This window comes from Thermobia domestica, chromosome 5 (genome assembly GCF_964235325.1).
Source record: "Thermobia domestica chromosome 5, izTheDome1.hap1.1, whole genome shotgun sequence".
NCBI lineage: Eukaryota > Metazoa > Arthropoda > Insecta > Zygentoma > Lepismatidae > Thermobia > Thermobia domestica.
In genome coordinates, this window is record NC_137458.1 from 68,074,817 (window position 1) to 68,088,969 (window position 14,153).

At 35.4% G+C, this 14,153-nt stretch overlaps 1 protein-coding gene across 2 annotated transcripts in view; it reads right to left on the reverse strand.

Moving 5' to 3' along the window:
• Positions 1-1,858: 1,858 nt before the first annotated feature.
• Positions 1,859-14,153, reverse strand: part of LOC145685956 (leucine-rich repeat-containing protein 9-like) — an 82,213-nt gene continuing 69,918 nt past the window's right edge. For both annotated transcript variants that reach the window (XM_081758742.1, XM_081758741.1), the window contains exons 16-19: positions 12,863-13,018; positions 8,737-9,043; positions 6,605-6,795; positions 1,859-2,159 (exon numbers count right to left, since the gene is read on the reverse strand). In XM_081758742.1, the coding sequence (XP_081614868.1) occupies positions 1,992-2,159; positions 6,605-6,795; positions 8,737-9,043; positions 12,863-13,018 (822 nt within the window). In that variant the 3' untranslated portion in view covers positions 1,859-1,991. The remainder of the gene's footprint in view (positions 2,160-6,604; positions 6,796-8,736; positions 9,044-12,862; positions 13,019-14,153) is intronic.

The window sequence follows — 14,153 nt, forward strand, 5'->3', positions numbered from 1 at the left end:
AAGACAGAGACGTTGAAAGACGAAAAACCATTTGCGAATTGCTGCTTCAACGACAGAGCAGAAAGGGGTTTCTGCATCGAATTATTACGGGTGATGAGAAGTGGATCCATTACGAGAACCCTAAACGTAAAAAGGCGTGGGTGAAACCAGGTGAACCAGGTCCATCACAACCAAAACGAGATATTCACTGTGCAAAGGTTATGCTGTGCATATGGTGGGATATGAAAGGTGTGGTGTACTATGAGCTGCTGCAACCGGGTGAAACTATGAATGGAGAACGTTATCGATGACAATTAATGCGTTTGAAGCAAGCTCTGTCCAGAACACGACCAGAATGGGAGAACAGACATGATAAACTTATTGTTCAACATGATAACGCTCGCCCACATGTCGCAAAACCGGTCAAAACCTATTTAGAAAATATCGGATGGGAAGTTTTACCCCACCCGCCGTATTCACCAGACGTTGCTCCTTCGGACTACTACTTGTTCAATTGCATGAACAACGATTTGATTGGACAGCGGTTTACTTCTTCAGAAGATATCGAAACATGGGTCTCTGACTGGATCGCTTCCAAGGATGAGGACTTCTTTCGCCACGGAATCCGTACATTGCCTGACAGATGGGCGAAAGTGGTGGCTAGCGATGGACAATATTTTTCTTAAGGTATTTATGTATTTTGTGTTTGTACTACAGCTTCAATGTGTGCGTACCAACCGCACGAATTAATTTCTAGACCAAATAAATTAAAATTACCTACATGTAGGAACAGTAGATAAACGTCCTAAATATACTGTAGTATTTGCTTGTCACCTACATTTACATACAACAAGAAAAATAGTTCCAAATCTCGAAACCAAAAACTGCTTCCATACACGGAAAATACAAATGGCCTTCTCGCTAACTTGTTACATTGTCGCGTGCAATTATTTCGTAGTACGCAAATCACTCTTGGAAAAATGACTTCACTGGAAAGAAAAAAGAAGTGTCTTGAAAATTCAAGAGGGCTGTAGGTGGCATGTACCCTGGTACATTCTTTTCCTGGAAGAAGCTACTTTCTCAATCTGTACGTTAATAACTTACGTTAGTATTTCGACGTTGTTAAACGACGACAACTGCACAACTACTAACCATCACACTGTTTTCAACATAACTGTAAATTGGGTAACCAATTGACGCTTACATAGGCGTGAAACAAGAGCGCTCTATTTGCAAGTATTATGTTTTGTTGTTCAAATCCTGTATCTATATTCTGCAACAATCTATACAAATAAAAATGAAAGTGACTATGTTTGTGACTTAATAACTCTTGAACCACCCGACCGATCTCGATCAAATTTTCAACATAAATGAGGTTCGAGGCTGGGATGGTTTTTATCATTTCACTTTGATGGTGCAACTTAGGGAAGGGTAAAGGGGAAGATATGTAAAAAGAAATGTTCAAAAATTACCGATATTAGTATCGGTCCATAGTGGAATCCATAGTTTTCGGGGATGAACAGTGAAACTTCCGATGTCTTTTAAATCCAAATTCAGCCCCGCAACTTGGGGCGAGGGGAAAAGATAAATAAAAATGACCGAAATTAGTGCCGAATCCATAGTTTTCGGTGTCGCTAAGATGAACAGTAACACTTTCCATGCCATTTAAATCCAAATTGAGCTCCGCAACTTGGGCAGGGGGAGGGGAGATATATAAAAGTGATTGAAAAATGACCGATATCAGATAACACTTCAGCAAATAGCAAAAAATGACTGACTAACGGAACGGAACGGAACTAATTTTTATTATTTTAACCCAGCAAAGCAGGTAATTGACACTAGTTATAATAAGTAAATGAAAACCATGTTCATTTTTTGAAAAGTTTTATATCTGGATTGCTACCACATTGCATAATACATACATACATACAGATATATATATATATATATATATATTAATAATCTCCTTCAAAATAATAAAAAATAAACTCACTAAAAGCAGAGATTAGATGCTATTTGAAGACATTCATTGTTAAGGAACAGCCATCTAGAAGTAAAAGAGATGGTATAAGTTGAACTATTAGTTTGTAATGGTTTGATTTCTGACAAAATGGATTTCCAGCTAAAGTAAGTTCCTCTAAGCAATCCATGTTTGCAAGCATCTTAATTTGTGAACATTCCTGTGGAAAATAATTTTAAAAGAATAATAGTATTATCCCATAATTTACACACACACACACACATACAAAAAAAAACAATAGTTTTAATCCTTCTATTAAGATATACAATTTAAGTATTCTGACACCACCGTTTTATATTCTAACAATTCAAAATTTGAAAGAATATTTCTAGTGAATGTAAGGGATCATCTGGTTCAACTATAAACACTTGCGGTGTATTTTCCACCTCGGTTAAATTTTCTCGTAGTTTATACAGTGATTAATTCATTTGTGATGATTAATTAATCTGAATTTTATGATTTCCGCAAAAAAAATATTGTATATGCGAGTTTTCTACAAAAAGAAGGTTCCTATAACCTGCTTTAAATGTAAAAACATACTTATGCTACTGTGTAAAATAGCAATAGCTGTTATAAACATTTTTTTTTCGAAATATATGTATTTTGCCTCACTTTTCCTTCCACTTTGGATACCAAAACTTAGCACCCCAAATTGTTCTCAAAATTACTTAAAGTAAATTACTAGTACAGTTTCAAGTGAAAATAATAAAAATAGTCGTTAAAACAACAATTTTTTTCCAATGAAAACGTTACTATCGGGAAAGGCAATAGGTAGTCAAAATCAGGAACTAAGTAATCGGAAAGGAGTTCGGTTAATGCAAGAGGGTCTAGTATCCGGTAGTTAAAAAGATAAGATCACACAGAAAACGAAAGCATTGTATGTAATATGTAACAAGAAACAGAGAAACAAGTATAATTGTGTTAATCTACGTAGGTTGTCAAATTTTTAAAGATTTTTTTCTATTTTTTTGGTACAAGGTGATTCAAAAAACGGGAAATTTTGAAACTTAAATAATTTCATGAAAACAAATTTTTTAAACAAATTATTTATCTAATTTAATAGTAAAAATAATACCACTTTAGAATACGTACAGTACAATTTATTTTTTAAGATGATATCGTGCAGGTGAGCTCCTTTGTCTTTTGAAGCATTAACTCACACAATTTTCGTCTCATAACATGATCGTTGGATTTCAGTTCCTGGACGATCTGCAACTTGTATGGATAGCATTGCAAGTCCTGTATTAATTTTTGAACATTTGAACTATGCAACTGTAAAGATGCTGAGTGACGACGGATTGACCGACGTGGATTTCTTATCACAGCATCTCGAACAGCTTGGATATTGTCTGGTGTACGAACGGTTCGCACACTCAGTGATTTATCTACACCTCCCTAACACCTCCCAGCACCCCCCAGCACCCCCCTAAAATTTTCGGACACCCCCGGAAATGAATTCCTTACATTCCTCCAACTAGGGAGTGCAGTATTAAAAAGATTCATTCTCGTTCTGCGTAAGGTTCGCTGTAAAAGTGACAGGCGGAAAAAATGGCAGGGTCATTTTTAGAGTGGAGAAGATGGCAGGCGGAAAAAATGTCAGGAAGGAAAAACAATATGTAAACATGTAACATATACACGTAAGAAAGCATTTTTATAAGGCATTTAGCCGGCTGTCCTTTCTGAAGTACCTGTTTTGTTTATTGCAATGGCATCTCGATTATTTATTCAGTTATATGTAATAATGATTCCGATAGGAGAAATAGCTATAACGGTTGCTTATGCATTGCTTCAACGGTTGTACGTGACTTTGAAGCAGCAGTGTACAACGCAGTTCGAAATAAGCTTGGACATATTTCTTCCATCTACGACAAAGTACTTTTCGTAAAATTCAATAATTGGGTTTGTCAGGACTTTATGAAGAAGATGTAGAGTTTTCTATGTTCTGCAACCAAATTGATTGACTGGCGTTTCTTCCATGTGAAGATGTGTTGCAGGGCATGGAATATTTAAAACAGATGGCTCCTCCAGAAGCAGGAGAGCTCATTCATTATTTTGATTCAATATATGTATCCGGTTCATACAGGGGATTAGGAGGGGAAGAAACTCTGAGAGTAAGACTCATTCCGCCACGGTTTCCTCCCCAAAATTGGAATGTGCATCAGGCTACTCTTGGAGAGAACCTACGCACAAATAATTTATGCGAAGGTTGGAACAATAAGTTTTCCCGACTTACTTGGTACAACCATCCAACAATATGGAAGTTGGTTGAGTGCCTGCAACAGGACTGCGCAGCAGTGGAGACAGTGATCCTTGAATATGAAAGGGGGCAAGTGCCGAAAAAGAAGACAAAGCGAGTGTATGTTGATTTGCAGAACTGGCTGAGGAATTTGTGTTTAGATTACATCGGCAGAAAAAATCCCTTGAAGACTTCTTACGTACAGTCGCTCACAGTTTGAGATTTTAAACATGACAGAGCACAAGGTGGTTATTATTGTTGCATGTACGAGTAATTTCTGAGGCTATAGTTCAACGAAGCTAACTGTGGATTTCCATCATACGAAATTAGACAATACAAAATTATATAATAGTGTAATTATTGTTATTGCATATACGTTATTCTGTATATAGTGTTGCGAATTTGACTACGTGATTTGTACTATAAAAATAATAACATATTATGGTTACTGTTGTTTCACGTAAATTATGTTCTGTATAAAGTAAACGTCGATCCAGAAATAATAGAAAATGAAATAAAAGAATTACCAGAATATTCGTTTGACAAGTTAGGTAGTATAATCAATTTGTTTCTCGAATATTCCACTACTAATAATTTGTCTACAAGACTAGAAATTCTTCAATTAATACATGCAGGAGGTAAGTTTCAGTAATATATTTGAAAATGTTTTCATACGTGTGTATGTAACGTGTTTACATATTGTTTTTCCTTCCTACCATTTTTTCCTCCCTGCCATTTCTTCACTGTGCCAATTTTCCACCCTAAAAACTACCCTGCCATTTTTTCCGCCTGCCATTTTTACAGTGGATTCTGCCTAAAGCTCTCCAGGACTTTGTGGAAAATATTTTAAATGATCTTATCTGCCTAATCTTTGGAGACAGGGAATTCTATGCGAGGAAGAATTTTTTAGGGAAATGCAGCACTGAAAAGCTTGACTCCTAGCGTGTTTGTATGCAGATCGGAAATCATGCATAAAATGGCTGTAGTAACGAGAGCGGGAACTAAATCCAAACGGTCAAAATGCAAGGAAAATTCTGACGAGAACAAAATCCAAGGGACAAAAACACAGGAGTATATATTGGAAGTACTAGGGCACACCCTATATGATTATTTTTCTCTTCAATTGTCATATATTCTAAAATGTTATCTGTATTTTTTCAACTGAAATAACTTTTTCTTTCTTTCAAAATGCAGTAAACTCAATAAAACGTAAAAATGTTGTAATAAAGGGGCAGATTAGCTTTAATTACTTTCACACATACTTATATGAAAAGTTCTGGGTATTTCTATTTATTATACCTTTAATACATTTGAAATATAACATATTACAGTAAGACCATTTTAATTACGAAAAGTAACTGTGATGCTATTTGATTTTAAAAGTCTCGTTCTTGTGGGGTAAAATATAGCAGTCTTTTATTTTGAGTAATGTATAAATATTTTAATTCTGAAATACTGACGATTTTTTTTTAAAGCAAAGATCAAAATGTGAAGTATATACTTACTATAACAGTCTTACGTCTTTTATTGGGATTTCAGCAATTTTTTAAAATGTTATTTCTGTAAAGTGAAGAATTTCAGATAACATTTTAAATGCATAATAGTTGAAGAAAAATATCATTCTTTTATTAATCTGCGCCATGATTCTGTCGCTTGAATTTAGTTCGTTTTGTCTGAATTTTCCTTGGGGTTTGTCCTCTTGAATTCAGTCCTGCATTCGTAATAATCTGTTTGGTAATTCTAACAGAGGCTGTAAGAAGAATAACGGTTTCTTCAAGTTTCATCATAAATTTTAGATATTATTCTTCTTGTAAGACATATTCTTCGAAACTCCTTCAGCTGCTTCGTCGCTTTGAACTCTTATGGATAAACTGCCACCACTCTCAGCTTTGGTGCTGGAGACGTGGTTAATTTCATTTTAAATTTTAAATTCACACCTTATATAACCTAGGTACTGCAAAATAGTATCAATGAATCAATTCTGACAGGCATAAACTTTCGTTTTTTTTTTTTCTGTTTTTGTCATCATCATATGTTTTTTGCAGCAACGTTTACATCTATCATTGTTATTGCTGAAGTGAAGAATTTGACATATTTACCTACTTACTCGTTGACATTCTGAATTCGACGTCATCATACTTGCACTCCACATAAACAAATAACGCGAGATGAGACAAAAAAAAAAAAAAAAAAGTTGAGCCACTACAGTAATGTTGCAACACTAAAGACGCTACCAAATCCCTCTGTCGTCGTTAGAAATTTTGAAGTTAACCTACATATAACTTGGATATGATATATAACTTATATAACTTGGATAATATTATGAATATATTAAGAAGATACAAGATGAATATATTAATTTGACTTACCCTAATTCTATTATCGCTGAGGAATAACCGTTGTAATTGTTTTACATTTTTTAGGAATCCTAAGGAGTGCAGTGAATTCTTTTCTAGGTAAAGTTCACGGAGATTATTCAATTTACACAATGCTTCTTCTGGAGGATTTGAGAGATAGTTTCTATCCAATACTAGTTCTTCCAGTCCTTCGACATCCAGGCCTATATATCACAAACAAAAAATATTATGTAGTTACGGGGGGGAAATAAGAAAAGAAGACAAATAGAGTGTAGAAAAGTTGCCTATTTAGATGCTAATGAAGGTGAAAATAATGAGAAAAAATCTTATATTTCATCTTCAGTTTGCGCAAAAGGCCTAAAATTTGAAAATATCCCACCAAAATCACCGTTAAATACGTTCGTAAAACGACAAAATGATGAGTTATTGTGTGGAGACTTTGTTTCTGTGCATGTTGCTTTTAGTTTGGGAAACGAAGGCCCATTTTGCTGTTTTACTCTATTGCCATGAGAGTAAAGTTTTACGAAATCGTTATGTCAAAAGTGGGAATAAAGAGTTGCGAAAATATCGACATCAAAAAAGGGATCAGTACTACCGAAAGGTAGAGAAGTTTACACCCGTATCCCTATTTGGGGGGTCTGGGGTGGAACTTTTATAGCACAAAATTGCAACCCCTTAAAATAACGACAGAAGTGTTTTTGCGTTTTCTCATATTCGCAGTCGTTTCGTAGATACACGGGGTGGCAACGGACTTTATGGACACGAAATGTGAACCCCCGCCATTTTGGATGAGGTCAACATAGCGACTTGAAACTTTCGACAAAATATTTATCTTGTCAAGACCTTTCCAACGATATGTTACCTGATCCCATTTGTTACTTGAAAGTTTCAAGTTCGCCCCACGTACTCCTATATGACGGTGTCTGGGATAGACCTTTTATAGCTCAAAATTCAAGCAACTCACAATCATGACGGACGTGTTTTTGCGTTTTCTCATATTCGCAGTCGTTCCGCAGATACACAGGGTGACAACGGACTTTATGGACACCCTGTATGTTATCTCTCAGCCACTATCATCGTCAACCGCATGATAGAAAAACGCCTTTCTCTTACTGAACTCGTACGTCCAGGCATTCCCAATGGTTGAAATATGTACGGGTCTTACAATTATTTACTTCTCAAACGAGTCTTACGAATGAACTGAAGATACTAGCCACTATATTGTGAGATATTTTGTGCTGTCTAGTTCGATATTAACCCTTCAAGCCGGGAGCCAGAGAACAAATTCACTGTCTATACAATAAATGTCTGTACTCTATGGGTGATTTCCCAAGCACGCACTCGTTAAGTGCAGTATTAAAACAATCACCATTGCACTTACACCTATGGAGTCTTCGTTATTCTTTAAATAGAATCTTATTACAGTATTACTAGCAGTGTTTTATTACAATACTGCAAATAATGTACGATAGTAGTTATTTAAATACTAGCTTGAGGAGTTAAGAAGTACCACTCAGTGAAATACGAGTAGGAATCACGCCTTTAAGGTCTTGCAAAGAATGCAGAAAACCTAGACGCAGATGAGAGGTCAATATTAAAATGGATGTCGTAGAAATGGGACAAGAAAGTAGAAACTGGATCCAGATGGTTAAGGACAGAAGTCAATGCAGAGCTTTCGTGAGCGCGGCATTGAACTTCAAGGTTCCATAGGTCATAGAGTTTTTTTTTTTTTTTTTTTAAGTATTTGTTTGTTTTAACAAATGAAAAGATAACAGTTACTAATAGGTTTTATAGTTACAAGTGTTAAGTTCATGAATATTTGTATTTGTAAGATTTATCAATAAATTAGCTCTACTTGAATTACTGAAATAACACAAGTCCTTTATTTGTGTAGTATATAGTCTCTTATCATTGGCACCATGGCACGTGGTATTAGCCATCAAAACTATGAAAGAAAATTTGTTAGAAACCAGAATAGGACAGCAATGAAGTTTGAAATTTACTTTTCAGATATACGAGTATAATGTGTGAGTTTGAAAAGTTAAATTAGTGGTTTTAAGAGCAATAATATTGTTTCCCGTACGTATAATTCTAATAACATTGTATTTACTACTCATGAGTGATATAGCCTATTAAAACAATACCTTCTAACGACTTGATCTCGTTTCCGTTCAAAAACAGTGTTTTCAATTCAGGGAACTTCTGCAGTTCTAATGGCTTAAGATCTTGAATCTTGTTACAGCTTAGAAAGAGTACTTCAAGTCTTGGGAACAGAACAGATGGCACTTCTTCATTTTTCCAATCCTCATTGTGAAAGGTTCTGACATGATTGTGATTAAGACACAAAACCTTCAGCCGTGGAAGAGTATGAAGGCCCCAAAGGTTTGTTATGTTGTTGATTTCAAGATTCAGGCTTACCAAACTCGGTAGAAGCTGTTCTGACAACTCAATCTATACAAAAGAGAAAGGGTTATAAAAGTCATTGTTAAACCAATCTATACCGATTCACTAACAACAAAGAATTCAGCTTTGGTTTTAAAAAAAAAGTTTACAATTTGGAAACCAACTACTATATCTAAGATTTAATATGCGGAAGAGATAGATATATGCTAACACAGTTTTCTTTATAGAAGTAAATATTAAATAGAGGGTATTAAAGATCTTAAGAGATCTTTTATTTCAATAATATAAGGTTTGTTACACAAAGAAAACTTTCAAAAACTTGTTCACTGCTGAGTGAGAGGTTCCGTGTGTGTGTAAGCATCACTGTTAGTTGTTGAGTAAACAATACCTACGAGGATCCGTATACTAAGGATCTTAGGTCTTCCATTGTCATTGTTATTATTAGGCCTATGGCAGAAACAAAAGGATCTTCTCACAAACTTGTTATTAATATGACTATACAAACTACCGAAACACTAGTAAACAAATATGAAGTAACAGTAAAACTTCAAAACTGTATTTAATAATCAAAATACATCTTTTCCTCCACAAAACAACCTACAGCTCAAAAGAACCTAACTTTTTTTTTTTCTATATAACATCATCTTTTCCCCTCCAATACACTTTTCAAGGGTATTTGTTGAACATTTCTATATCCTTACTACTCACAATCATGTGATTTCAAAATTGTATCAGTTCAGGAGAAGATGTAGAGCAGCCCTGCCCACGGCGAGCAGATAGTGGAAACTCTCCTCGTGAACGCTCACGAGCATTCTACGGGCAAATACCATTGTTCGTGCTTCGTGGATCTTCGGGTTTCGTCCTTAGAGGAGCGGAAGTGTTGTCAACCTTGGCGGTAATCACTAGCTTACCAAAAAAAAAGTATGACTGATTGCCATTTAGTGTAAAGTGTTTTTTTACAATGTGGTAACCGTTAACTATAGACAATACAAACTTGTAACAGCAATCAAATGATAAACTATGTACGTTCCTTTTCTTCTTTTTTCTTTCCTTTTGTTAAAGGAGGATGTGGGTTTGTTATATCCGAGTGTAGGTTTGTTATATTATGTTGTTTCGCTTTTTAGGAAAAGAGATAATCTGTTGATACGAAAAAAACTGTAGCACTTGTTTGTAATTATCTAAGTATTATCTCCAGAAAATTAGCTTATGCATGTATGTGTGTACGAATAGGCTTAGCAAGGGGTTGGTTGTGGAGATTAGAAGCCACTATTACACTATCAATAGGAAGAATAGTATTTCTTACTCCACTTTTAAAGTTACTTTGATCGCAAAGAATCAAACAAAATATTAAGAAAGCCAAAGAGATTTTCCATTTTTAAGAGTGACCGTTAGTGACTGCAATTAGTTTTTTTTTTTTTTTTTTTTTTAACAAGGAGTGTCTTTTTAATAAGGAAAAAATGTATTGTCCCTGGCTGGTTGCTTGCCGGTGGCTTGTTAAAAGTGAAAAAGAATGTTAAATCATTTCAACGACTGAAGCTACACGCTTGTCTTTCTTCGATAGTTACTGACTGATTTTGAAAGTCACAATGTTGTAGGCCTACTGTAATAGCGTAGGCCTACTGTAATAGCGTAGGTCTACTGTAATAGCGTAAATTCGGAAGGAAACGTTCCAACTGAATGATACGAACAATTATTCCCAATGTCTTGAACATGAAAAGTGGGTTGCACGGATAACGCTTAAAGTAGGCTGGACTGCACTGGAATTTCCTTCCGGCAAATTAGTGTTTGGTCGGAACTCAGTTCTTCTGTGTAATTGTCTCTTAACAACATTTGAACATTTCTTTTAGATAATAATAACTAACTAACTCTATGGTCTATGGAACCCGAAGGTTCAATGCCGCGTTTACAAAATATTTCCACTAACTTATGTCCTTAGCCAACTGGATCCAGTTTCTACTCTGTACTCATATTTCTGCAAGATCCATCTTAATATTGTCTTCCCATCTACGCCTAGGTCTTCCTAGTGGTCTTCTTCCAATTGGGTTTTTCAGTTAAAATTATGAAAGCGTTTCTAATTTCTTCCATTCTGGCTACATGGCCTGCCCACCTGAGCCTTCTACACTTAATAACCCTAATAATGTTAGGTGAGCGGTATAAACTATGCAATTCCTAGTTATGAATTTCCTCCAATCCCCATTTTCATCCCTCTTTGGTCCGAATATTATTATTATTATTATTATTATTATTATTATTATTATTAATAATAATAATAATAATAATAATAATAATAATAATAATAATAATAATGCGTATTATTATTATTATTATTATTATTTTCAACATCCCGTCGTTCTCCTATCAATCTAGCAACGAAAGGCGTTTACAACTTAGCAAACGTGAAGCGAGTGACAAGTTACAGACCGAATGCTAATGTAATACAACGTCACGAATTGTGTAAGCAAGCTAAAAAGGCCTGAAACGATTCGTTTCCGATTTTTGCAGTCGTTTTTACGTCTGTAAGATGACATGTTTAATATTAGTTTCTTTCTTTCTTTCTTGTTCATTTGTTAGTTACTTCAACGCTAACTGTAACCTCTATCATGCGTCTTCCTCGACCAAAAAACGTACCAATTTTATTTCCTGCAGTGTTTTCGCGTCACTGCTTTCGAAATGGGGAGGGGGAGAGCACACCTGCACATTTCACGCTTGCGTCTGCTCAATGCTTATCATCGTGCGAATTTCTGGCCAGGCTTGGCCATAGGTTTTTTGCCATCATGTGTGGTTGGCAACACTTATCGGATGCAGTGGAAGAAGCGAAGCTAGCAGCACCTGTGCTCACCTGTTCTTATCTTCGCTCGTGCTCGCTCACGCTTTGGCTCCGGGAGCCAATTCATGGACAGGCCTGATGTAGAGAATGCTGTGACTTGCCGAAAAAAAATTGCGGAGAAGATTTCACAAACATTTAAAGAAACATATTCAGCGGAGACAAACTTCCAGAGATGTTAAAAGTTCAAGGCAATTTTGCCACGTAGTAGAAGATCCAGAACAAGCGATGAGGTGGTGAATTTAAAGCAGGGAAGCGTGAGAGGAGCTCAGTTAAATTACTTAAACGACGGTCACTGGAATTGAGAGTGACGAAATCTACGTTGGTAATTGGTATAGTATTGTATGCAAGAAAATAAAAGACAAACTTGGCAGGTTGTTGTGTCCATGATGGTATAAATATTTTTATTATTTCTAAATAATTTGTAACCCGCCATGTGAAGAAGCATAAGTTAATTTCATAATTTAAAGTTTGTGTTTTGATAATCACTACTGAATTTCGGTATTATCAAGGAATCCTGGACACGGCATCTACTATTGAGTTGGAATTAAAAATCGTTATACCAAATAATTGGTTTGTTACTGAATACTTACAGTAATAATATAATAACTTATGAGCTATACTTTGAATAAATTTCTCAGATTTTGTGTAAGACAGACATCATCACAATCAATATTTATAATTTGTTATATAATCTCTATATCAACATGATAATGTTAAGATTATCATATCAACACTAAGAATGCATAATTAATTTATGTTCTTAGGTTAGTTCAGAAAATAAGGCATTTTTTTATTAATTAGAATTGCACGTTAAGTTGAACCTTATCATTGTATACTTCAAGATAACAGCTCCCTTCTCGGAATCTACAACCCTCCCAAATCCGGCAGGACCTGAAAACCACCCAGTATTTGACATTAATTTTGTATAATAAAACAACTTCACATACCACATTAAGGATCACTAAATGTGTAAATATGTATGACTAATTACATATTACTTTACATCTAATTACTAGCATCAATTATATTTTAAAACATACCTTTTGCAATCCACAATTTGAAAACGTTATCTCCGTTAAATAGGGTATTTCATTTGCTGGATACCGTTTGAATACGAAATCCGTGTTAAGTAAGGAGCCAAATATTTGATTCGCTTCACAATGTTCAGTTTCTGAAGCATTTGTTCCGTTTAGATACTACAAAAAAAAGTTACAGAAAATAAAAGAAATAAATTCCCAACTAGACTAAAACGTATCTCTATGAAATAAATATTTAATTTTTAGAATACAACTGTCAAGTATAAGAATAAAGAAAATCTGGTAATTAGTTAATATATGCTCATTGACGCACCTTTATGAAAATGAATAATAAAATTTTTATTTACCTTAAACTGTAGTTTGATTCACACTTAGCAATGTTCTGTCTGCACAATTGTTGTGCACATCCTGAGTCCTTCAGTTATATTGAACAATATCTATTTTTATGCTTCTAACTTCTTTTCTTGTACTATAGTAACACTTCTATTTATATAAATACCAAATGAGCACTGGCGCAAATCCCGGGGGGGACGAGGGGGACATGTCCCCTCCAATGTTGGACCTGGGGGGGACTGTCCCCCCCAATAATCTGATTTAAAAAGCGCTTTTTCGGATTTGTGTCCGACTGCCCCAAAGGAATGTAAGATGAAATTGATTTCTCTTGGCTTTTCCATTTTTTTAAAAAAAAGAATCGTATTCTGTAGTATTTCAAACTGAACTTCGTGCTGTAGTGAGTTTAGTAGTCTCATCAATATGTATTAATTCCACTTCCGCTATTTGGGCACAAATTGCAATAAATGCCAGAGGAGGATATGCCCCTCTCCTCATGCTGGAAAGTTGTCTCAACTGTAGGTACGGGCACAAATTCCGGGGAAATGGGGAGACATGTCCCCCCCAACATTGGAACTAGAGGCTCTCCCAATAATCCGATTTGAAAAGTGCCGATTTGAAAAGTGCATTTTGCAGATAACTGTGATGAGTTGTGTCCGACTGCCACAAAGGAAAGTTAGATGAAATTTGTTTCTCTTGGCTTTTCCATTTATAATGAAAATGAAGGCGTGCGACTGTGCGTGACGTAACCTCATATGAAATCTTATCTCCTCCTCTCCCCTAGGCCCTATCACACGAAGAGTATATAGACTATCCAATGTCAGTAGAACCCATCTTTTCAGTAAATGCGCATTTAATCTATTTGTAGTATCAGCCTAGGCATCTACTCATGCTTCGTAAGCTAACAAACTCTATAGCCTATGGAACTCGGAGGTTCAATGCCGCGTTCACAAAAGCTCTCCAC